The 25,022-nt window shown below is 40.7% G+C and overlaps 1 protein-coding gene across 1 annotated transcript in view; it reads left to right on the forward strand.

Annotated features, from left to right (window-relative positions):
- Nucleotides 1-25,022, forward strand: part of MYO10 (myosin X) — a 134,703-nt gene that overhangs the window by 57,548 nt on the left and 52,133 nt on the right. The window contains exons 5-19 of the mRNA XM_075705032.1: nucleotides 6,357-6,491; nucleotides 7,480-7,604; nucleotides 8,504-8,517; nucleotides 8,642-8,726; nucleotides 9,408-9,511; nucleotides 11,727-11,856; nucleotides 12,775-12,893; nucleotides 13,608-13,754; nucleotides 13,942-14,042; nucleotides 14,273-14,339; nucleotides 16,556-16,648; nucleotides 17,394-17,462; nucleotides 17,648-17,730; nucleotides 19,166-19,274; nucleotides 22,430-22,510. Coding sequence (XP_075561147.1) covers nucleotides 6,357-6,491; nucleotides 7,480-7,604; nucleotides 8,504-8,517; nucleotides 8,642-8,726; nucleotides 9,408-9,511; nucleotides 11,727-11,856; nucleotides 12,775-12,893; nucleotides 13,608-13,754; nucleotides 13,942-14,042; nucleotides 14,273-14,339; nucleotides 16,556-16,648; nucleotides 17,394-17,462; nucleotides 17,648-17,730; nucleotides 19,166-19,274; nucleotides 22,430-22,510 — 1,462 coding nt within the window. The remainder of the gene's footprint in view (nucleotides 1-6,356; nucleotides 6,492-7,479; nucleotides 7,605-8,503; nucleotides 8,518-8,641; nucleotides 8,727-9,407; nucleotides 9,512-11,726; nucleotides 11,857-12,774; nucleotides 12,894-13,607; nucleotides 13,755-13,941; nucleotides 14,043-14,272; nucleotides 14,340-16,555; nucleotides 16,649-17,393; nucleotides 17,463-17,647; nucleotides 17,731-19,165; nucleotides 19,275-22,429; nucleotides 22,511-25,022) is intronic.

Genomic DNA, 25,022 nt, shown 5'->3' on the forward strand with positions numbered 1-25,022 from the left:
CAGCTCTTTTTCCTTTCCCCCGCCTGCCAGCTCAGCTGCGTTGGCTTGCAGCAGGCAGGGAAAACCGAAGCCTTGCCTGCTGGATCCGGAGTAGCAGCTCGGCAGCAATGGCAGCGTGGCACCAGCCATCAGGCTCTGGGCGAGGGTGATGTTCGGGGGGGTGAGAGCTTGTGTTTCCCTTCCCTCTCCTCTCTCATCTTTGCAGTGTTTTTGTGATTGAGCCTGTTTGCTCTCGCCTTCCTGCACCTACCAGCACAATTTAAATGTGGAGAGCTCTTCAGACACAAGATGACACGATTTTGGCAGTCTCCTGACCTCCACGGGAGCCCTTGTGACAGCTGTGGGACCATGGCATGGGGCAGCTGGTGGGGCAGAGAAGGGTTGAGGCAGACTGAGAGCAGCACCTTTTGCAACAGGCAATTTATACTGGCATTTAAGATTACAGGCCAGTTTGCAAGGCTTCCTGGATAAGAGGAGGATTAGGTGCATGTAGTTCAGCACCGAAGCTGTTAGAAATGTGGATCAGGTGCAACACGGCTAGGTCTGGCTCCAACTTTCTGCAAGCTTTCAGGTCGCAGTCCCTGCCTGCCCTTGCCTCTAGGCAGGTTGCTGCCTGGCAGCGGCACAGAGGGGGCTGTGTGTGTTTTTCAGCTTTCTTCAACTGTATTTTTCCTTTTACCTTTTTTTTTTTTTTTCCAATTTTTTAAATTTAATGCATAGTGCTGTACATATAAAGCTGAGTCCAGGTGTCACTCTGAGAAAAAATTAAATGCAGAGAGACCTTTGTCATGCAAATATAGCTAGCCTAGAGTCGTGATTTCATGGTGTAATGTCAGGTAATAACTTGTGAATTGCCCACATACCCAAATTTGGTGCCCAGAATAATTTTTGGTGCCCAGAAGGTGGCCGTTGTTATTTTTGTTAATGCCATTCTGTACTGGCCCAAGTACTTTACCTTTCCTTCCAGCTCCCCACAAGCTGCCAAGAGAGAAGCAGGTTGTATCCTGAAAAGGACATAAGGAGAAGTCTCTGATGTTCCAGAGTCTCCAGCAGTGCCTGCTCTGTAAACCATGTGGTTTGGTACAGATAAGCTGTAATATGGAGAAGTTTTGCATTAGCAGTCCCTTTTAAAATTGTTTACTGTGGTCATGGATTAAAACAATGATTTGTATAAGTTCAGTGCTTCAGACAAGTGCCGTAATACAACCTTGTAAGGGTTTGTTGTTTCTACAGAAATTGAAGAAACATGCAATTCAAGACAAAAAATAAAAAGTCAAATGTACTTTCCTAAAACACTATTATCTGTTGTATCTGTGAAGGAGTCAGAGCAGGGTATGTTTAAATTACTGAAGGTTTTCAGTGGCCCTCATGAGGTTTAGAAAAGTCCCTGTGATCATATACTTCAGAAGTGGAGGTATAGCAGTGTGCTTGTTATCTTCAGCATCCCGGTCATTCCTGCATTTTTTACTGGGTTAGAATTAGATGTTGCAATAAGACACTGTCAGGCTTTCCTGGTTACTACTGTCATTTGAAAAAAAAAATGGTCAAGCGTAATGTCTGAATTCAGGCAAATATTCTGGTCTTTCATTTAAGGTAAGAGATGATAAAAAGGAAAACTTTATTCCATCATGAAAACACAAAAAACAGTTAACATCCAGTTAAAATGAGTGAATTGTTCGTGTAGGCTTCACATTCTAATACAAACTCTTCACCTGCTTCTAAGTTTGGGATCTGATAACTCAGTAGCAAGTTGTAACAGCCCCATGGAATAAGGTACTGAACGCTTTCTTACAATCCTCTGGGCTTGAAGTGCCCCCTGCTGGCACCCAGAATTAGCTCAGCTTTGTTTTGGAGCAGCTTTCTTAAGGCATTGGGTTCAAAAACCTATGAAAAAGTTTCTGCTGTTTTGAAATGCTTGATGTATTTGTCTGGGTGGGGTAAGATGAGAGGGTTAAGAATTAAAGAATTCAAGAACCTGAGTTAAAAGCTGTCATCAGTAGTGACTCAAAATGTAATATAAATGCAAGACCATTTTTCCAGTATAAGCACCCAGACCAGAGGTGAAAAGGAAGGAAATACAGAAGAGATGATCTTAAACAGAGTCATCAGAAGATGCTTATTTATTGGTCTGTGTTACACAGGCTTATTTTAATTCATGAAAACACTGCATAAAAATGACTTAGCAGCCTGAAATGTCAGCAAAATGGCACATTAAAGAAGCTGTGCACAACCCGTGCATTTAGAATATTTACACAGTTGTGAAATAGTATAGTTGCTCTCCCAGGCTAAAAATTGCTTATCTGGCTATTGAACTGGAGTTTTCATGTAGACAAAAACATCTACATCAATGAATGCTCAGTTTCGTGTTGATCTAAACCTTACCGTGGAGTCTAGTTTAATTTAAAACAGGAAAAAAAAAACGCCCACCACAGTTAAATTCAATGCTACAACAGGCATGTTAAAAAAACCCCAAAACAACATAATCTGATTTTTTCAGCTGGGTGCTATGGCAGGAGCATGAAGGCAGTCCGTCTTACTCAAAGGAATAGCCGAACAGCTTGTCCTGATGTAGGGAAGGGGCTGATTTCCCCCATAATTAGCTGATGTTTGCAAGTTGGGACCAAGTTCAAACTTCCATCCCTTTATTGTAAGAATAGGAAAATATCTTCAGGCCTTTTTTTTTGTTGCTGCTTTGTTCAAGGAGGTCTGGTCCATGCACAAGCAAACACATGCTCTTCTCTCAGATACAATAGCAGTTGATCTGCTTTAAAGCACTTGAAGTGTAGAGCAGTCGAAGGAGCAGTAACAGTCACCCTGAATTACATTCAAGTCGGTGCTGCAAGTGGGAAATCACAGTCTGACACCATTTTTTCCTCTCTGTTATCATCTGATGGCCTGCCGTTGTTGTTGTTTAGCTTGAAAATCAATGTGAACCAAAGTACTCTTTGGATGAGACCCAGACTAGTGATGGGAATATATTCTTAGGAGTCTGACACACCAAAATTCACTTGTGCATCGTAGAACTGCATTTGCTGAAGAGGCCTATTTTGTCTGTGTGTATCAGTCTCTGGGGTTTTAAAGCCAGCAGACAGAACCGAGAAGTGATTTAGAGTAGTGTTGATACCACCTCACTCGCATTATGTCCTTCAGAATGAGGAGTCTCTCTCAGTGACCCTTTTTTCCACTGCAGCAGTCTGGAGTGCAGGCTGCTGTGCCCTTAGCGAGATGCCCTGCGTAGAACAAGTCATGGAGAAAGTCTAAAGATCTCCTAAGTGGGGGCCTTGTGGGTTGCTGTCACACTTAATATATTCACAATACTGAATGTAGTGATGTGGAACAAGCTGGGCACTTAAACTCATGGGGTGGAAAGGTTGTTGGAAAGGTTGGCTATGCACTAAAAAATTCACCCTTTTACTGACCTCAGCAACTTCTTGTAGGCATAGGCTTTCTAAGGAGTCTGAAAGATTGATCCCACTTAACCTACCGCTAGTATGTGTACTGTAGGGTTGAATAAACAACTTTAAAGTTTAGCATGCTTGTTCTTGATTTTCATCTCATTAATAATAACTGTCTTTTATAAAAGCATTTTGTGAAGGAAAAATGCAGAGCCAACTTGATGCACATAAAATTATGGGTCCCGAGCTAAGCAACGCCATGCAGGGGTGAGATCTTACTGTCATGCTAGAGGGCTCCCAGGAACCCATCCACTCAGTGCTCAATAGTAGTTGTAAAACTAAATAAAATAGAGCAGTTACTAGTAAACGAATAGAGAATATTGGGTAAATCCATCCTTTGCTCATGTCTGGCATATTTTGCACAAACCCTTTTTCCCCCTTACTTGATACCCAGGAGGACTTTGTGGAACTGGAGGTGGTTCAGAGGAGAACAAAAAGGAGTGATCAAAAGTATAGCATGACTCCATATGTGGGAATGGCTAACGGAGGTGGGCAACTCGAACTGGGGAAGCTATCCATGAAGTCATGTGCAGCAGAGGGAGGGGGTGCTGGGATGAGTTGTTGGTTTCTTCTTCCAATACAAGAACTAGGGGGCATCAAATGAAGCTAATGGGAGGCAGATCTGAAACAAGATGACATGTTCATATGCTTTTTAAGGGAGTATGGCTAGAAACTCATGGAAGATAGATCCGTTGAGGGTTACAAGACATATAGAAACCAGGTTTAGATCAAGAACCCTCTGAACGGCAAATAACTGGAAGCTGGAAGAACACAGAAGGGAAGTATCACATGTCTTCCCTGGGCATCTCCACGTGGTGACTGTCAGAGATAGGACACTGGGTAGGTAGACCTTTGCCCTGACCCAGTTCTGAGCCTCTCCTGTTCTAAGAAAAATCAAGAGCATATACTTGTGCATAATACCAACTGTACCAGAGATAGGCACAGGAAATATTTTCCCCATCAGTTTTGAATATCTCACTTGCAGAACTGCTCTTGATTACAGTGGGGTAGTTCTCGGCTTCCATAGAATTACAGATGCTCCAGAGCATGGGACAAGAGGGTGGGGGCAGAGGAAGGATGGTTTCAGTGCAAGAGCTGATGTCCTCCTTGGCACCCATATCCCTGCTGTTGAGCTATACACTGCTCAGAGAGTGCGAATTTAGGCAGGAAGAGGTATGTATCACTTGATGATTTTTTTTGCACTAGACAAGGATAATGCAAGGGTTTGTGAAGCTCTTTTAAAACTAGTAGTAGAAATGTTTTGCTAATCCTTTAGTGTACAAGGAGCCAGTATTAAATATGGGGAATATTAAATTATTACTTTGATGGCAAAGGAGCATGAGTAGGTGAGGGCCTGCAAAGAGAAAGGGAACAAATACCGCAGAGGCCAGACATCAAGGGTGAAACCAAATTAAAAATACTACAGAATTTGTTTGAGATGGTTTACAGAATTTGTTTGAGATGGTTTAAGCATGATATTTGAATCCAACTTGCTGGAACATATCAGCCGGTATCATATCTTGTATGAAGTTTTATGAAATGTTTTAAAGACGCTCTGATTCTTCTTGGGAAACACTTAAATCTCAGCTACAAAACTCTGTGTCTCATTATGTTTTCTGAATGCCTCTTCCCTGATTATTTTTGTAATTGTTGGCATTCATTTGCAGGAAAATGCCATACTGCTTTCTTGGGCTGTACCTTTCTTTGCTTTTTACTAGAAAGTATGATTATATTTGGCCATAACCTAAAATCACCAGGGTCACCACTCAGCAGTGGCACAACAAAAGAGTGTTGAATAAGCTAAGCTTGCTCCACATGCCCAGTTGTGCTCCATCAAAGTCAGTGACAAAACTCCCACTCGCTACAATGAAAAGGGTAGGATAAGACCAAAATGTACCTCCTTTCATTGGGAGTAAACTGGAATTAGGCACAGCTTATTGAGGAAAACTAGGAATTAGGCTGCAGCTTAGGATATAATGCTATGACTTCAGATGAAAAGTAAGCAAACTAGACAAACTTTAACCACAAGTTATGTTTCTTAATGGCTCATGGTGTGTTTTTAATTATGAGGCTACAAAATTGAAGGGAAATTATATTGGGGAAATGAGCCAAATTTACACCTTCCCCTTTTAGAGCATTGGTTCTGAAGAGAAATTGAGTATATTGCCTTCTGTTTGTATCAGCAAGATTGCTTATTAACAGTTTGTTTTTAAAATGTCAGTTTAGCATTATCAAATAGTTTTGTTCTGCTGTGGGTGAAGATGAGAGATTCTACATCTCTGATGGTGATGAGTGGTGAAAATTGTATATTTTGAACTCATCTGAATCTGGTTTATTTGGATGGGCATGTAAAAGTTTGTTTAAAGAATAAGTAGCCCACTAAGAGTATAAGTATTAATTATACTAGTAGCCTTTATGTGTTATATGCATTGGCGTCTCTAACCTCCTCCTTCTCACAGCAGGGCTCCCTCCTTAGCTAGATTGCTGCAACATAATCCCAAACTTTCCCAGCTTAATTCATATTCTGGACTTTCTCCCCAACCATTACCATGCCTTTGTTCTAACTTTGTTTTTTTTCATGTTGGTGAGAATTGTTGGGTAGTTGTTTGTATTCAGAGAGCTCTTAGTTGCCTCATGGGTGTTGTGGACATCCTTACACAATCAATGCCTTGAAATGCTGTCTGGAACAGTGGTATGAAGTTTAAAGATTGCTTGCATTTTGTGTTGAATGTCACATTCAGCAAGCTTAAACGGGTATTCTGCTGCCATTTGAGTATCATTTCAAATCACTCCAGTCTTCCTGACTGCCAGTAATTTAGAGTTTGGAGGGCTGGCCAGACAGAGGGCTTTTTGCCTGGCAGCTGGAACTGTGCAAACACTTTCCTCCTCTTCTTCTTTCAGTGGCGAAAGTGGTGCTGGTAAGACAGAAAGCACTAAGCTGATTCTCAAGTTCCTGTCTGCAATGAGCCAACATTCGCTGGAGCTGTCCTGTAGAGAAAAGACCTCCTGCGTGGAGCAAGCTATTCTTGAGAGCAGGTACTCGATCTTTCAATACACAGGTATTTGTTCCAGAAGACATAAGCCTTGTCATTGGAATAAGAGGTTGCAGTGTAATTAAAGATATGGGTGTGTTTACTGAACAATAAAATCAATATTGGAAAGGGGGAAATTTTCCATTAAACAAAATTACCTGGCTGCTCTAGAGAGTTGTTGAGCGCAATGGGACATGTTAATGAAGCAAAAAGGTGCAGAGTTTTGAAATAGATGGTGCTTTAGTGGTGGCTTTCATTTTTGTTTGGGGCTAAATTCAGATAATCAGAGTGAGGGAAATGGGTGATGGGAGGGAGATACCATTGGTTTGGTCTGTATAGCCTGAGGATAAGGTAGAACAAGATACAGCATGGTGAAGATAAAGTGTGCAAGTGGTAAAAGCATGCTGAGGAAAGGGAGGATAAGGAGAACTGATAAGACAGATGAATAAATGCATCAGTTAAATTGGACATGCTCTATGCAAGGAAAAAAAAATCAGTGTTCAAATGAAATAACACATGGTTCTAAACTATTTAAAAACAAAGACAAGTTGAGATGCTATTACTTTTGTTTATCATGCTTCATCTCTGTTTTACCTGCTGTATCTTGATGTAATTATTTTTTTTAATTGCCTTAGGACAAGGACTATTTTCCCTACATCTGTCTAGCAATTTACATGTGCTGAGATTTCTTATTTCTGTAATTTGAGTACCGCAATGAGAATTGTGCGCATCTTTTGAGCAGTTACAGATTAAGTTGCAGAGTAGTTTAGTACGATTAATCTTCCTGTTGCTTGAATACTTGCATCTTGTGATAGAAAATGGAGATGTCCGTTATTAATAAATTGAGGATAATATTGAGGGTATAGGCTTTGGCTGAGGAGGGTGTCAGAAGTGAGCTTTTCAGAGTGCTATTCCTTTCACCAGTCCCATGTGAAACTGTTGGCATGCTGGTCACACGTTAACGCTCTTGTCGTTCTTCCGTATTTTCACAGCCCTATTATGGAAGCTTTTGGCAATGCGAAGACTGTTTACAACAACAACTCAAGTCGCTTTGGGAAGTTTATTCAGCTGAACATCTGTCAGAAAGGAAACATTCAGGGAGGAAGAATTATAGATTGTATCCTCGTTTGGTGATTTTACCCCTGTTTGCAGGCAGCCCCCACGTACCTCCTCTGTGGGGGGCTGAGAGAGAAGTGGCTCGCCTTTGTCTGTCCTTTCGCCCCATCCTGAAACATACACAGTTCAATTGAGCTGACGCAGATGGGAAAGGGAAGCAGTAACACCAAATTCTGTGTGTGTTTGTGCACACGTACATTTGTGGCGGGGTGGGATGTATATACTCTCAGAGGACAAGGATTTTGTATTGCTATTGCTAGAGTGGCTCATGTGTGTGTTCCTACATAGTGAGCTAAAGCAGCCTGAGTTGTTGGGGGTAACTTCAGTTGTCAGCTATTTCCCTCATTTATTACATGTAAAGATAAGCTGCTTAGTTTCTGGAAAAGTACTGGGAAGAGCAGAGCCGCTGATTTTCTGCAGTATGAGCATGGGTGGGTCAAATGCTTGGATTTGTCCTGCGTTTGGCAAAATTGGACTATGAGCCAGCTCCACCAGAGCACCAGAGGTGTGGGGATGAGGAATATACCGAGGTGATCCTACCTAGTGTTTTGAAGATAAGCTGCTTTTGCAGTGGGACAGTTTTCATCCTTAAAGCTGTTCCCAAGCTTTAGTGAAAAGTAAAGGAAAGCAGATGCCATTTAAAATCCAGAACATGACAAGTCCAGTTTTCACGGGGTGGAGGAGGAGGAGGTGTGGGAATTCATTGGTATTAGAACTGCTGCAGTATTATCATTGTTGCCACTTTATTCATCTGGTTATGGCAGTAGGCATGTTGTAAGAAAAGACCGTGGTGCTCTTCCGGTTGTCTCAAATGAAAGAATTAAGGAAGATTATAAATAGCTTGCGCATTAGTTGCTTTTTACTTTATTCCTTGACTGAAGTTTTTCTTCCTGGCTGTAGATTTATTGGAAAAAGTAAGTTGATGCTTGCTTTTGCTTAGTTAATTTTGTTTGATTTAATATTTTCTTTGAAATAGTGGATAAAAAAATTCTCCTTAAAAATGATTGCTTAAATGGAAACTATTTTTTACTTTGGCAGAATCGTGTAGTAAGACAAAACCCCGGGGAAAGAAATTATCATATATTCTATGCTCTGCTGGCAGGGATAGAAGAGAGAGAGAAAGGTGAGTGGCAAAGCACAAGTCACACAACTGTAGTGGCTCTCTGCTAGCAGTCAGCCATGGTGACAGCAGTGGAGAATTTAACTACAGAAACCCGCTAACCCAAGCAAAGAAATAGGTTATTTATTCAGCCAGGATTCAATGAGTGTGAATTTGAACTCCGCTTGATAAAGCAACCTGCTTAGTTGAAGAATGTCACCGAGCTGCTGGTAGTTTTTCTCCCAGCTTCTGCTGTGGCCCTGGGAAAATTACTTGGGGACAAACATGCTTCATTCTGTTCAAGCTGAATATTTTTGCTGGTACAAAATAACTCCACAGCAACAAAGAGAAATAATTCTGGTTCCTCTAATCCTCTCTCATAAAGAATAAATCCACTGAACAAAAGAAATGACATTTGTATATGTGCAAAATTGCCTAAAGCTGTCTCAGCATCTCCCTTTGGGCCTGCTGTCTTTGCATGCTAAAAAGTAGAGTTAACTCCATTGTGCAGCTAAATAAAGCAAAAAAACCAGCAAAATAAAACCCCATATCTGATTTCAATATAAAACTTTGTGCATCATCATAATTTCTGAGCAAATGAATTGTGAACTGTTTAACTCTGACATAGTGTCCTGGTAATTTGTGGAGTGCTTTTATTTTGGCTTTTTTTTTTTTTACAGTCATCCTCTTTTCTCTCCTCATTAGATGCTTTTTACTTATCTGTACCGGAGAATTACCACTACCTGAATCAGTCTGGATGTGTAGCGGATAAGACAATCAGTGACAAAGATTCTTTCAAGGAAGTCATTGTGAGTTGTTTCCCTAGTTCTTTATGCTTTAAAAATGCTGGAGGTGCAGGTGCCTGGAGCCCATTGACAGAGCAGGGGACAAAGCCTTCTTGTGCTTACCTGCTCTCTCTGTCATTCTGGCTCTATGTGCAGCTCTCTCAGAAGAACTAAGCTTACAGGGACTTACATTTTCTCATAACACTTCGCTGTCATTTTGAACATGTCTTTGCCTTCCTTACCAATACTTGATTTTTATTCTATCATTTCAAAGTGTGCTATAATTTAGTGAAATAATTAAGTTTTGAAATAAAAAGAATATCAGTTAGGAAGACAGCAAGTCATTTACATGCCTTTGCCCTTCCCTACATTGTTTTAAATTACAGGTATGTCTGCTTCCACTGTTTTTTCCATCCTAAAGCTTTGCCCAGGTCATGTAGCATCTGCTGGGTCAAGTCTACAGTGCAGCACATGGGGAGTGAAGCACCTGGGCTTCTATGACGCTTTAAGTTGCAGCTGGGAAATCCAGTTGTATGGAGTAACTTACACAATAGAGTTGAAGAAAATGTAAACACAAATTAAAAACGAGGTCTTGATGGAGTCTTTCTCTGAATGGCTTTAAGTCTTATACCCACACCAATTAGCTACAGCAATTAGTGTATACTGACTATTAGGATAATTGCTAATTGCTTGCTATATCACCAAGGTAATATGTGTTAGATTTTAAAAATCAGTAAAAATAATGGTTTTTATGCCCTTCACCAAACTGGTTTTGCTTAGCTATGTTAATCTCTTTGCCAAATTGACAAATTCATGTGTAGTGGATGCAGCAGTTATTTTTAGTGTAAAACATCCTCATCTAGTATGGTGGGGGCGGAGGGGTGCTGGAAAAGTTAGTGACTTATCTACATTATAGTCACATGGCTTAAGCTGATTAGCATGACATTTAATTTGTGCTAATCATCCCAGGGTAGGCAGAGCATGAAATCAGCTGGGCAGGTGACGCTTGTGCGCTGCCCGCGGTGTGGGCAGGCTTGGAGCAGGGGCTGAGGCTGCCAGGCTGTGTTCTCAGAGTGGGAGATGGGCAAAAACCCCACAGTTTGCCCTCACCTGTGTTTTCCTATTATAGTCATCCCCTTAGCCTATTTTTATTGCGGTTTAAGTCCCGGAAACGTTACTTAAGTGAAACTTTTGTGGGAGACAGGGAGGAACTGCATGGTGAGCGTGGAGACGGACTCACAGTGCTGCCGCCTTTCTTAGAGCTCTGTTGTGAAAGGTCTTCTATACAAAACGCACCTTCAGTCTTTATCTCTTCTCTACATCTAATTGTGGGATGAGTCTGAGGCTTTTCCATTTGTAACTGATGATTTATGAAAGATGAAATGTGTCATGTGTCATCTGTCAGACACCTGCAGTGACCATAACATGATGAGTCTAACTGTAAGGGTGTAAAACTGTGATCTGGTCTCAGACAGGCTCATATGAGACACAGATTTGGGAAATTCTGGTGATTTCCAGTGGCATACAATTACCCCTTCGACGTCAGAGAAAGGTGTGTTCCTCCTCTTGTTATAACGTTTCTTTAGATAGAGATTTGCCATTCTCCTTGTTACGTAGTTGAGCCTTGATCATTGCCATAGTGGTTATTCAAAAAATCAACACGTTTTATATAGATCTCTTTTTCTCGTTCAGTTTTGCTGTAAGATGTCAGACCACACTGGTAAGATGTGTGTTTGGGCTTCCTGGTTTGCCCAGAATATACTGCAGAAGGCGTCTTCTGAATTCTCCATGGCTGAGACAACAAATGAGCAAATCTTACATGTTGCAGTGTTTCCTCCCCTGTGCCTCGTTTTACCTACAAGGCTAATTGGCAAAATTTGGTAAAAACACAGAAGAGGTTGTCAGCTACTCATGCAAATTAGTGAAATTGCATCTGATGCACAACTCAGTAGGGCATGTCAATGTTTATACAGAAGAATTTGAAAGCAAATTACAGGATCCTTACAGCATGAAAAGGAGATTTCTTAAAACCAGAGTGATACTTGCATGTTCCAAGTTGTCCCCGTGATGTATTATGGTGTATTCGATTTGGGATGAAACCAAAGGAATTAACTCCTGCCAGCCCTCTGTCAGTCCTGACTTGCCTGTCTAGGCCTGACAGCACAGTTGGTGGGTTTGTCCTTGTCCCTGTTTTTGAGTCAGTGTGCATGTTATTGAAGAAGCTCACGTGTCATTCCAGACTGCAATGGAAGTGATGCAGTTCAGCAAGGAGGAGGTGCGAGAAGTTTTGAGGCTGTTGGCTGGCATTTTGCATCTCGGAAATGTTGAGTTCATCACTGCTGGTGGGGCACAGGTGTCCTTTAAAACAGGTGAGAAGGCTGTGCTTCCTTGTGGTGTGTAAATGTTTCTTGAGGTTGTGAAAGTTATATTCATTGCTAGTGTATCTGACCATAGCAAGGACAAACAGTGAAAGGGTCTTACTGCTTTTTAGCATCTGTAGATGTTTATTCAAATATTATTTTTGGGTTTTTTGACAGATAAGGCAAATTAGTTTGCTGCTGGATGCTAGATCTTAATTAGGGAAGACTTTGGGCACATATTTATTCCATTAATAGCAGTGAAATTCCATTTTAATCTAATTCCTTCTTTGAAATAGTCTCAAGCTGATAAAATGTAAATGCTCAAGTATGTTCCTTAACTGAGATCTCCACTGAAGGTATCTTTTGTTAGAGCTTTCAATACCTCAGTTACAAATCTGAAAGTATGTGCTGGTATATCTAAAGATTCAGCTGGCGAGCATTTTAAATGTTTGTTCAAATATGGCGATAAAGCATAGCATTACATACTGCTTTATATACCACATTACAGCAAAACTGAAAATTAAATTATGCATGTAAGAAAAAAACTTCATTGGTTTTCTTTATCCTCATCATCCTGAGGGAAGCTGAAACGCATTTGTGTGGACAAAGAGTGAATTACTGTTTATCTGGAAAAAATATGTTCGTGTAAGCAGTAGGTTGTTTGAATTCTTGACATGTAACATTAAGAGGAAAATAAATATTTGTGACTTGTGATGAATTTATACTGCTAAATTCCTTCAGTTGTGCATATTTATGATACTGTGCCTTTTCATGAGCAGCAAAAACAGATCCTAGTGTTTCTAGTTGTGTTTTTATCTCCAATTCCCATTATTTTAGAAGCATCTTAAATGGTGGTAATAATAATAATTAGTTTCATAGCCTTATACATTTAAGGATATATTTGTATTTGTCTCTTTCTTTCGACAGCTCTGGGTAGATCTGCTGAACTACTGGGGTTGGACTCCACACAGCTAACTGAAGCGTTGACACAGAGGTCAATGATACTCAGGGGAGAAGAAATCCTAACACCTCTTAGTATACAACAGGTAAAGGCATCTCAGTTTTGACATGTTTTTAGGGTCTGTTAAATATATGGCTCAGACTTCAAGTCCAGTGAAATCATTGGTCGCTCAGGAAGGGAAGTTTAGATCATGCATCAGAGTTGCTATCGAAAATACTACATAGTTTTTAGAAATTTCTGTATATCCCATCTTATCATTCTGGCCAGGGCTTGTAGCTTGGCTCTTGTTATTCTTATTAAGCCTGATCGCTTACCATTTTTTTCCAAATTCTAATCACGTAGGCTGATATTTTTCATTATGGACATTTGTGTCAGGTGAGCATTTTTCAAAACTTTCAGCAAAAATAATTCTATTATTTACAAGAAGGGCATTAGAAAAAGGTATACATAACATTATGCTTACCTCTAGAAAGGGGTAACTTAAGGTGTTATTTCCTACCCTTCTCTTTTCTTCCTCCGCGCCTTAGGTTTCTAGTAATTTCCTAATTCTTGAATGCTTTAGTTTTGAAATGTAATTTTAAAGCCACGTAGGTGTACAGCTGTTATAACTTACACTGTTAAAGCTTAAACCGGGGTTTTCTGTAACTGTTAATACAATTGCTGTCAAGGTACATAGGAATACAGACCTGCTGGCATTATACTTTGCTCTATGCTGTGCAAGGGACGCTGACCAGCAAAGTCTGGTAAGTTCTCAGTTACAGGGGTGATTGATGTGTAGTGTGTTCTTTCTTTAACGCAGGCAATAGACAGCAGAGATTCTATGGCTATGGCACTTTATTCTCAGTGTTTTGCTTGGGTCATTAAGAAAATCAACAGCAGAATCAGAAGCAAGGAAGACTTCAAGTCCATTGGAATTTTGGACATATTTGGATTTGAAAACTTTGAGGTAGGTTTCAAAAGTTTGTTCAGATGGATTGTCTGATATTTATGCTTCATCATTCTACATATCTTTGTCATCTTCACTGGAACTTGATTATTAAACATGTTACGACTTCAACCAGTTCCTTGTTTGCAAAGTAAAATACTTGGAGTGTATATGTTTTTGAAATTTTCAAGATTTCTTGTCTCTTTAGGTAAACCGTTTTGAGCAGTTCAATATTAATTATGCAAATGAAAAGCTTCAGGAGTACTTCAACAAGCACATCTTTTCCTTGGAGCAACTGGAATACAGCAGGTTAGAGATACAGATGAAATTTGAAAGAATTTTGAAAATACCCGTGTTCACTTGAAATCTGGGTTACCTTTGCTTCCTTTGAAAATCTCCTAGTCTGGGGCTGTGCATTTTTTAAAAGCAAGCTGATTTTGCTGTATTTTGCAAGACAAATACATGAGCTCCTCTTATTTCTATATTTAAAATATTTTATTTGTAGTTGTCAATAAAAAGGCTCTCCTTATTTTCCTTAGGGAAGGACTAGTTTGGGAGGATATTGACTGGACAGACAATGGAGAGTGCTTGGATCTTATTGAAAAGGTAATAAAGAATTTGATACCAGTACCTATTTCTAGTTTTTGTTCTGAGGTAGTATGTTTTTAAAACACTTGCCAACACAAAGAACAAGTGAAGAGAATGGTGGCTCTTGCATATTTAAATAGTGATTCTTTAATCAAATCATTTTCATGCATGGACATATTCTATGTTATATTGTAAGCTCAATATACACATCTTTCCTTGTAGTAGCATTTAACAGTGTACAATTACATACAAAAGCAGTATTTGGAGATGATCAAAAAGAATAAAAAGGGGGGGCAGGAAGAATGACAGTGTCTTGCTCCTATAATGGTTTTTCCTGGGATGCGAGTAATCTTCATTTGTTGCCTGCCAATTTTTGCTTCATCTATCGTTTTGTCTGTGCTCTGATTTGTACTAAGGAAAGATGCAGAAGACCATGAAGTTTCTGCAGAGTTTTTGGTAGCAATGTTAGCAGTGACTAACTAGCAGTTGACAGCCGGCTGAACATGAGCCAGCAGTGTGCCCAGGTGGCCAAGAAGGCCAACAGCATTCTGGCTTGTATCAGGAATAGTGTGGCCAGCAGGAGCAGGGAGGTGATTGTTCCCCTGTACTCGGCCCTGGTGAGGCCGCACCTGGAATACTGTGTCCAGTTTTGGGCCCCTCAGTACAAGAAAGACTTTGAGGTGCTGGAGCGTGTTCAGAGGAGGGCAACAAGGCTGGTGAAGGGTCTGGAGCACAGGCCTTATGAGGAGCGGCTGAGGGAACTGGGGTTGTTTAGCCTGGAGAAGAGGAGGCTGAGGGGAGACCTTATCGCTCTCTACAGCTACCTGAAAGGAGGTTGTAGTGAGGTGGGTGTTGGTCTCTTCTCCCATGTAGTTAGCGATAGGATGAGAGGAAATGGGCTCAAGCTGCGTCAGGGGAGGTTTAGATTGGATATTAGGAAAAATTTCTTCATGGAAAGGGTAGTCAAGCATTGGAACAGGCTGCCCAGAGAGGTGGTGGAGTCCCCATCCCTGGAAGTGTTCAAAAAATGGGTAGATGTGGCACTTTGGGACATGGTTTAGTGGGCATGGTGGTGTTGGGTTGATGGTTGGACTGATGATCTTAAGAGGTCCTTTCCAACCTTAATGATTCCTAGTTTTTACTTTGATTAAAAAATAATCCAGCCACCAAGCCAGGAAACATGGAATTCTTACTCTGCCCTTAATTGGTTTAGTGGTGGACTTGGTAATGTTAGGTTAATGGTTGGACTGGATGATCTTAAAGGTCTTTTCCAACCTAAATGATTCTGTGATTCTATGACTGGCAGACAAGGTCTGATTTCACCACCTAGAAGTGGTAACTCTAGGTGGATGACAAAGCCAAAGTTATGTATAATTTCGTCTGTGTCCACTTCTGCCAGCAGTACAAGTGGGCTGTGTGAATTTATCTCTGTAGCAGGGTATGTGGCTGCATGAGTTTAGACGATCACAGAAACTCATGGCAGCAGGCAGGGGATCCAGGACGTGACTGCAGTCAGGACAGTATGGTTTGTCAGAAGCTGCTCTGGGCTGATGGGAAGTGGCTTACTAAAATGTGCCCCTGGAGAACCATGTTTTTCTGAGAGGCTGTATCAACCTGAAGCTTGCTGGGCACAGTCATTAACTGCAAGGTAGCTTGCTTTGTTTACAAACTCTTCCAGTATGAGAAGTAAGGAACATCAAAGAAAGTTACACAGAGGCATATGCAAAGCAAAGGGAGGTTGTGTTTCACTCAGTGTGTAGTTAAACTGTGTGTCTTGTGCTGTGCCTCTGGCCACTCTGGGAGCTAAAAGTTTGCATTGGTTCAACAAGTAAGCAGATAATTTTAAGGAAGAAATTTTTTTGAAAGGCTGTTTACACAAACTCCTCAGACTTAAGGGACTCCTGATCATTGGAGATCTTGGAGGCTGGGGATATAATCTGGGGCAATCTCATTGTATGCACCTGAAAACTCCCTTCATCAGGAGAACTGTTGCTTCTTCCAGTAGGTTCTTTTTCTTTATTTTGCCCATGTATCATATGCTGTGTTTCAAAAGGAGCGTTGCCAGAAAATAGGATTGCAGTCCTCTACGAGAGTGGGTTTTTAGTCATGTACGGGTGGTTTTGCACCTCTCTGCACACAAGAACTTCAAGAACTTTGTGGGTTTTCCAGACTGGGGCCAAGGTCTGTGTCCACCTGTGTGCTAATTCGTCTTCTGCCTGTTCTTGCTGTTCTAGAAACTGGGCCTGCTGGCACTCATCAATGAAGAGAGCCATTTTCCTCAAGCTACTGACTCCACCTTGCTGGAGAAGTTGAATACCCAGCATGCTGTATGTGCTGTTTTGCTCATGTATTCTGTGCAAATTATGGAGGATCTCTTTGCTTCTGTAGCAATTCACGTAGAAATATATATGGGTGTATAATTCCAGAGGCTGTTTCGGATGTGATCTTACTTCCATAGCAATCGATATAATTTGCTGTCAAGACTGAGTCGGTTACCTGGAAGAACATATCCTTGTTACTGTCTGGTTTCCATATTGGTGAATAAGCCAGATTCTACTCTTAATTAGAGCTCTGACAACCTGCAGTAACTCAGATTACTTAGATCTTTAATTTCCCTTGAAGTATTCACCTTGATGTCACTTACTAAAAGGTTGCTGTTTCCTCTCTCCATATTAGTGTTACCTTTATTTCTGATCATAGAACTATTTTTGAGAATTTCTGGGGTACAAACATATGTCCACCAGTCTTCATAGCTGCCAGTTTAAGACAGAGCCTTCTTTTTCAAAGTGCCTTTAATAGATGGTTCTGCCAGATGGGTTCAGGTTTAGTATAATGCCTTTTTAGATACTATAAATCTGTTATTACTGCATTTGAAGCAGTCCAGACTAACAAATCCTATTATCGTTATAAGTTGGTTGTTTGCTTTTGGAGCACTAATCTTCTGTGGAGTTCACTGGAAGACAGTGGTTTTTTAGATCTGGGTTCAGAGGATAATGTGATCCTTTGTGTCATTCCGCTCCCTGACCCCCCCACCCTCCAAATATTTTTCTCTTTTCTTTTCACTCCAATTAGAACAATCCTTTTTATGTAAAACCAAGAGTTGCTGTTCACAACTTTGGAGTGAAGCACTACGCTGGGGAGGTAATTTTCTTTTCTTTATTTGCTGAAATTACTCCAAACAGAGTTTTCATTAGCTTAATTTTACCCTGAGGCTGCTCAGAATTAACTAAAGCACTCTGTTCCCTCAGTGCTTTTTACAGTACTGCTGTTGTGAGAGGTGCCTGACTACTTGGCTTGTTGTTTGAATCAGCTCTGTTTCCTGCTAGGTCCAGTATGATGTCAGGGGCATCTTGGAGAAGAACAGAGATACTTTCAGAGATGATCTCCTGAACTTGCTACGTGAAAGCAGGTACGTTTCTGCGATTTTTGTTTAGGACATGATGTTAAGGGGTGTCGTATCACCTAATTCTGCCAGGGTTTGAATATGTTAGATGTTGCATAGCGTCAGACCTTGACAGAGTTGAAAGGAGCATAGAAGAAATATCGGAGGTGCCTGTAAGCAGACTGTAATCGGTTCTCACTCACTGGTTTTCCCACATTGTACAGTACCTCATCCCTGTTCAGTCTTGCTAGAGAGCTCACTTGCTACTCAGTGGTGAGTAAGGATGCTGAAAGCTGGTGATGTTTTTTAACTGTTTCAGCATGCCTCATAGGCAGAGTGGATGCGTGGGGCTTTTGCTTCATATAGAGCCTGATTTCCTTGTATTTCTGGCATTCCCTAATTTGGGTGAAAGCTTAGTGTCAAGGACCTACCACAGTGCAAACTGCCACATAGTAATTGCTTAAAAGGGAGAATTGCTATAAAGATTTACGTTACTGAAAGTCTGAACTTGGATGTCTCTGGTGCCTGCATGCCTCCCATCATTCTGCTGTGTAAAGTCTTGAGATCCTTACACTGGTACTTGGTGAGCCAGAGCAGTACCACATCCCTTTCTGTAGGCGTATGGTTGAGACTCCAGGACACACAGAGAGGGGACAGAGGAGGAGGGAGCTGAGCCTGGGTGTCACTGTCTTGGCTGCTGCCCTCACCCGTCCCGTCCAGTCATCCTGCCTTGCTGTGGGAGTTGCTTGTTTGTAAATCCCTTAAGCCTTTCTGTGCAGGGGAAACTGTTAATAAGCATTTCCCTCTCTATGTTGTTTGTTCTGGTTTCATGACATATCTGACATAACATCTGTCAATTAAAGTATGGAGGTAAAAGTAATAAATGAATCAAAGCTGCTGGGCCTGGTTTTGCTCTTGCACCAACATCTGTCTGGACTGACTCCATTTAAGTTGAAAGGTTTGCATTTCTGTAGAAGTGGTAAGAGGAGGATACCAGACTGATAGTGTAGAAAACAGCATACACAGCTGGTATCTGAAAGTGAAGCTCATGTGGGTGGTTATTTTGTGTTATGGCTTCAAACAAACTGGAAGTCTTGCTTTTTAGTCTTCATTCAGGTACAGTTCCCATTACAGTCAGTTGGAGTTTTGATTGAGTGAGTGGAGTAAAATGCAGTAAGGAGTCTAGGACTTCACACTTCCTTTCCCTAATGATGTGTTGGGAGTGGAGAAGAAAGAACCTCTTTGTTTTGTTTTGGGTTTGGTTTTTTTTTTTGCTCCCCTGCATAAATTCTGCAACGGCAAAATCTATTGCTTATTAAAGATTATGGAAGAAATCAGTAAGCATTTTTTGGATGGAGGAGCTGCTTTCTAAGGGACAGTGCTTTCTTTGCATTCTATAGTGGTAAACCTTGTATTCTGTTAAGATATACTTCAGAGATTTTCTTTTTCCTTCCCATTTCAGTCTTGATTTCATCTATGATCTATTTGAACATGTTTCAAGTCGCAACAATCAAGACACTCTTAAATGTGGAAGCAAGCACCGAAAACCTACTGTCAGTCTCCAGTTCAAGGTTAGTTAATGTGTCTTCTCTGCTCTGTAGCTAATCAGTGATAGATAAACCCTGTGTTCATTAAGGAACAGTTGCAGATTAAAACAAGCAAAACTTCAGCATCCAAACATTGCTGTCTCTTCTATGAAACTGCACTAACTAATCAATTGATCAGCCATACTAGCTAGCTTCAAGCGGAAGCTAACCTTCACATCACACCATCCACACAAAACTCCTATTGCTTTCCATTTGCTTACTTGTTCTTATTTTAAGGCTCATCTATGAAGTTGGTCTCTCTGGTCTTGGTTTTCCTTTCTAATCTAAAATCAACCACAAAATGGGACAAAGCCTTACAGCAGTGCTGTATGCTGAGAAAAATAAGTACTGAATAAATACCTCATTAAGGTGTTGTCTTGCTTTTTAACTTAAAGTTTGGAAAGCATTTTTATTAAACACCTTTTTATGAGGCTTTATAGCCCTGCCATCAAAAATGGCACCAAATTGAAATCTAGCATAAAGCCTATCTGCAAATTATTTAAAAGAGAAAGATTGGCACAAAACCTTCTCTAAATTGCATGAGTACAAGTCTGGATTAGTTGTCTTCATTTTGTTTGACTTAATATACATTTCCACTGTTAATTCACTTTTTATAAAAAAGGGAGCAGACTCAAAACCCTTGAGGGCAGATTTTATCCTAATAGACTATTGCTAACTGTTGGACAGAACAGCAAGGAATAAATGCTGAGGTACACACAGTCTCTTTTATTAACAAACACTAATGTTATATTCCCTGGACAGCTTGCTTTGTGCTACCATCGCTCATCTCAGACAAGACCCACTTCTTGTGATGAGGTGGTATTATTTGCTAGCTGTCTGGGATAGCAGAAGGTACAATTTCCATTTAGTCTTTGTACCTGTGCAAAGTAGACCTTTAATATGTTACCTTATAAAAATTGACCATATTTTTGCACCCGCTTTGCAAGGTAGAGCACAACGTAGAGTTCCTTCTCTTCTCCGTCAGGGCCCCTGGCTAACATAAAGCATGGTAAAACATGAAATCAAAATACTGTTGCCTCTTACCTAAAGCTGCAGTAACTGACCATTAACCAGCTGAGCTGCTTTACAAGAGGTTGACCTTCAAATCATCCTGTTCCCAAAGAATTAGGTTGGGGTGGTTTTTTTCCATGTTTTAAAGCTTTCCAGGGATTAGTCCATCTCATTTCAACTGAAGATAAGAACTTTGCCTTCACAGTTTTATTCTCATGATAGGTTGGTTAACTCTTCTTTTCATTTGACAGCCTGCCTAATGTGGGCCTGGGGGTGCATGCAGAATAGCTGAGGTTGGTTGCCATCTGCTTCAGCCTATTGCTTAAAGCAGGGCAAACTTCAGATTAGCTCATCACCTGACAGTGACTTAGAGGCGTTCAGCACCGTGCAGAATCTGGCTGTCTGTACCACAGATGGATGTGAAAACAGATTAAATAATTTTTGTTTAGACTGACCAACTTTTCCAGTCTGTGTAAGTAGTAGTCTGTGTTGTTAAAAGTCTGAGAATTGGCTTGCTTGTACGTAGATGTTATAATGTTTACACAGGTTTAATGCAGATTAAGCCTTTGCTTCTTCAAGCTGTAAATACTTGTTTTCACGCAAAAAAATTTGTCTTTGTATCTTCTGGCTGTTTAATGTTTGCTGCCTCCCACTCCTGGTCCATAGGCTGGCAAAGGCAAACAAACCAAGAACTATCATTTATGTTCCCAGTCACTTCACCATTTGCTCACTCTGCTCTGTACCAGCCCCTGTGCACAGCCACAACTCTGCCTGTTGCCTTTCTTGACAATTAAACATGAAGTGATAAAGTCATTGGTTTGCAGATTAAAGCAAGAATTTGTTGTAACAGACTGCCATTGGCAGTTTTGCTCCGAAACATATGGTAGGACACATAGTGTTGCTCTTTTAAAAAGGGAATCTTCTGTCTCCTTGGCAGCCTGCTCTGTATTCTCTCCGCTGCCTGGCACCCAGTGCCACCTTTGAGGGGTGAAACATTATCATTGCTAGCTTTTTGGGCTTCACAGCCTGGGCTCTGCTCCTCTACAGTCATTTGTACCTCTGCAAAGTAAATGCAAGACTTCAGTTTAAAATGGTTTATCATACTTCGTGGTACAGAATAGGGCAAGTTGGAATAAGATATGGAATGACGGCTCAGGAGGGAAAGGGGCGGATGTGTAATTAAAGTAATAATCATAAAAGGACTGAGGGAGTTTTGTGATTTTTATCTCCAGGCTGAGGTTCAGACAACTGATAGTCTAATGTGTAATGGGTCATTCAGAGTTCTAAACCCCATGTTTTATTCTACTTTTTTTTTTTTAACTGAACCTTATAATCTCTCTTTTTACTGTTAAATACAGTAACTGTGAAACTGTCTACTTAATGCTGTTAGCATTGTCTTTCAGTAAGATGTGTTTTCTTGACCACTGTATCCTTTACTCAATTTTCGTTAATTTTGGGAGCGGAGTGTTTTAAAATCTAGTATTGATAAAACAGTGGCTACTGTATTCTAAACTAACTCCTTTTTCATATCATTTTGCTACCCTCTTGTTGATGTACATTTATTATCAGAGTGTCTTTTTAGTAAGAAAGGTTGAGACTGCATAGGAGAGAGGAAATCCCTGTACACAAAATGCTGCTGATGTCAGGGAAAATGAGTGGGTATGGGGTGATTGGAATGAAAAGAGGAGATCTAGTTTTATGGTTACTTCGGTTTTACCTTAGACCCCTTATCCTTCCTTGTGACTTGTAGCAATTTGGGAATGTGGATCCTGAGTCTTAAGCAGTTATTCAAAAGATCCCTGAAACAGCAACTTCCCAGTTTGGAGTTTCCTTACAAACAGTTTTCTTCATATCATTCTCTATGTCTTGTTTATGTCTTGTTCACTGTAAAATGGTTATGATAGTTTTGATCAGAAGGGCTGGTGGAAGAAACACGTATGCCTGTGTTGATTCTGTATGTTCACTGTATAGCAAGAGCTTACATAGTATGGTAATTTCTGGTGTGAACCACTAGGTGTTGCAGTTAGATATTGTCTGCAATGCTGAGCTGCAAGAGCTTTTGCCGGGGTATTTTGCTTGTACAAAAAGTCAGCTTGTGAAGCACTGTCTTCTTTCTACCTGTGTTTTAGGAATCACTTCATTCTTTAATGGCGACGCTGAGTTCTTCAAATCCTTTCTTTGTTCGGTGCATCAAACCCAATGTGCAGAAGGTAAGATTTAAAATTGCGCCCATCTTTCCTGTATGTCTCAGGCCTAATCTTTCGCTGCCTGTTTCATTATTTACCGCTGTGTGAAGCAGAGGGTAGCATTCTTCACTGACTTTGTAAAATGCTCTACGAGGTGAAGGCACTGGGAAAGGCTTTTGATTTTTTTGTAGGCGGGCTGTGTCTTTGAGCACCTTTTTTAAAAGTCATTGCTCGCAACTCTGATAAATGACTGGCTCTAAGGATGGTTATAAAAGGAAGGTAGAAGGCTGCGCTGCACGTTTGACAACTCTGTGTGAGCCTTTTTAGGAAGAAAATGTCAAAACTACAAAGTTTGTTTTAAAGGAAGTGAATGGTGGTGCATATAGTAAAACTGGCATGAATGACCAACGCTCTGTCATCAGACTCTTAGTCTTTCAATTGATGTACAGTACTAGGTGTCTTCACGCTGGCTGTTTTGTTCTGTTACAGACTTATGTTTTTAAAACAGACTTGGAAACTAAGGTTTACTGTATCAATTTGTCTTTTGAGTCACAGATAATGAAAGGTAAGGTCAAGACTTACTTAGGTATGTTGGAGGGCTCTGTAGAAACAAAGAGGTAATGGTATAGTAATTGCTGAAGTTAATATTGTTAGCCTGGTCCTGATGTTCTGGGATTTTGCACATCTGATTCTCGCTTTATAGACCGTTGTGCAGTATGATCTGCTTAGGTCAAAAATGCAAGAGGCAGGGGTGCTAACAAATCCGGTTTATGGTTTTCACATTGCAACTGAGAAATAGGTGACTTTCCTATAAATCCAGTTTTACATGTTATATTTCTCTGGGATGTCTGGTTAATCAGGACACTAAAACATCAAACAAGGCAGATTGCATTGCAGGGTTTTGTATTATCTGGGTGGTACCTCCTCGACTTTACACGTTTTCAGTTGCTAACTGTTTTTAACTCCGCTTTTGCACTGTTGCTCATGGTGTGTCAAATAACACGCGGATTGCAGGAACCTTGGCAAGCGGGAACAGCCAGGAAGCAAAAACAATCTGCTTTCTGCATCCTGAAGTGATTGGTGCTCTGAGCTGTGCAGCCACCACTGAGTTCCCACTCCCATGTGTCTTGTTGCTCTACCAGTCTTTTCCCACTAGAATGCTCCCTCCCTGCAAATTTGGCATATGCTACTGTATCTGCGCACATATTTTACTATCATTAAACAAAGTTCTCACAGAATTAGCAGTGGTGCAAGCAGGAGCTTGAGACAGCCTCAGTGTCAGGAAACCACATCTAATTGCAGGAGTGTATGCAGGAACAGATTGGGAAATTCCTGTAGACAGTCCCTTTCAAAGTACGTATAAAGTGTCACTGAAATCTTGCACAAAAATGTTTGTCTTTGTTTTCAGTTTGCTTTAATTTGATTGCAAATTTAACTTGATTCAATGGCTTTACCAAAGAAGAAATCCTATTTGAAGAACAAAAGTAGAGGAAAGGGTCACACAGTTGACCTGTTGTAGCTGATTCAGTAGAAGACTTGATGGAAAATGAGAAGGAAAGCCATATATAATACTTGTTGATGGCATTCTTCACTCAGGGAAGTGTTCTCAAAATGCATTTTTGGGATTCAGTGTTGTTAAGTTTTGTCTGCTGTGCACCGCTCTCTGTTCCCCCATGTCTCACAGACACAGTGATTTTTAGTGCCAATCTTGTGACATTGTTGGTGTTGCTCCTTCTGCAATGGTTCAGGTACAGAAGCAGGCACGTGAACAGCATTTGGCTCCTCTGTAGCTCAGCTGGATTCTGTGGATGCACATCACATTAAATTTCATAGTTTATCCTGTCATACAACTTGTTTCTTTTCAGTTAGACAAAGGAAAAGAAGGTGGGTCAGTTTGCATAGCTCTGAACCAGTATGGCTCAGAGACATGTTAGCTGTGCATGGACTGCCAGGATTACCGCATACATGACTCACTGTGCAGGGTTGGTTAGAAATATAACTGCTTTTAACATTCAGATGAGCCGCTGAAACAGAGAAACTGGAATTGAAAGAAAGTAAAAATCTTCACTGAGCATTTTCCTCTGTGTTTTCCATCCATAGTTTTTACTCTGCAGTGATGGTGATATGGAATGATAAAATGTCCCTCTTCAAAAAGTACTTCAACAGTGCTTGCCCAATCACAAATGATGTGAAAGCAAGGGATGTTTTAATTGCTTTTTTGAAATATGCAGCATTAAAGGAGAGCTGGACCAGAGAGACTTGGTAAGGAGAGGGCAGAAGTTGTGTTATCAGGAGCAAAGCCTCTGAAGCTACTGATTGCTCTCTGGGTTGGGTATGAGTAAGTGACACATCTTTGGTGAGCATCCTCTATAGCTCTGGAGGGGAGGAGGTGGTGGTGCTTGAGAGCTGTTTTACTCTGGAAGTATGTTTGAAATCTGCAGGTGAATGAGGTTGAGCAGATGGAAAACAAATTCAAGCCTTTGAAAAGCAGAACGTGCAGCAGACAGTACTTCCTCTGCTCTTCTAGACATTAAAG

The sequence above is a fragment of the Pelecanus crispus genome, chromosome 2 (assembly GCF_030463565.1).
Source record: "Pelecanus crispus isolate bPelCri1 chromosome 2, bPelCri1.pri, whole genome shotgun sequence".
In the NCBI taxonomy this organism is placed as follows: Eukaryota; Metazoa; Chordata; class Aves; order Pelecaniformes; family Pelecanidae; genus Pelecanus; species Pelecanus crispus.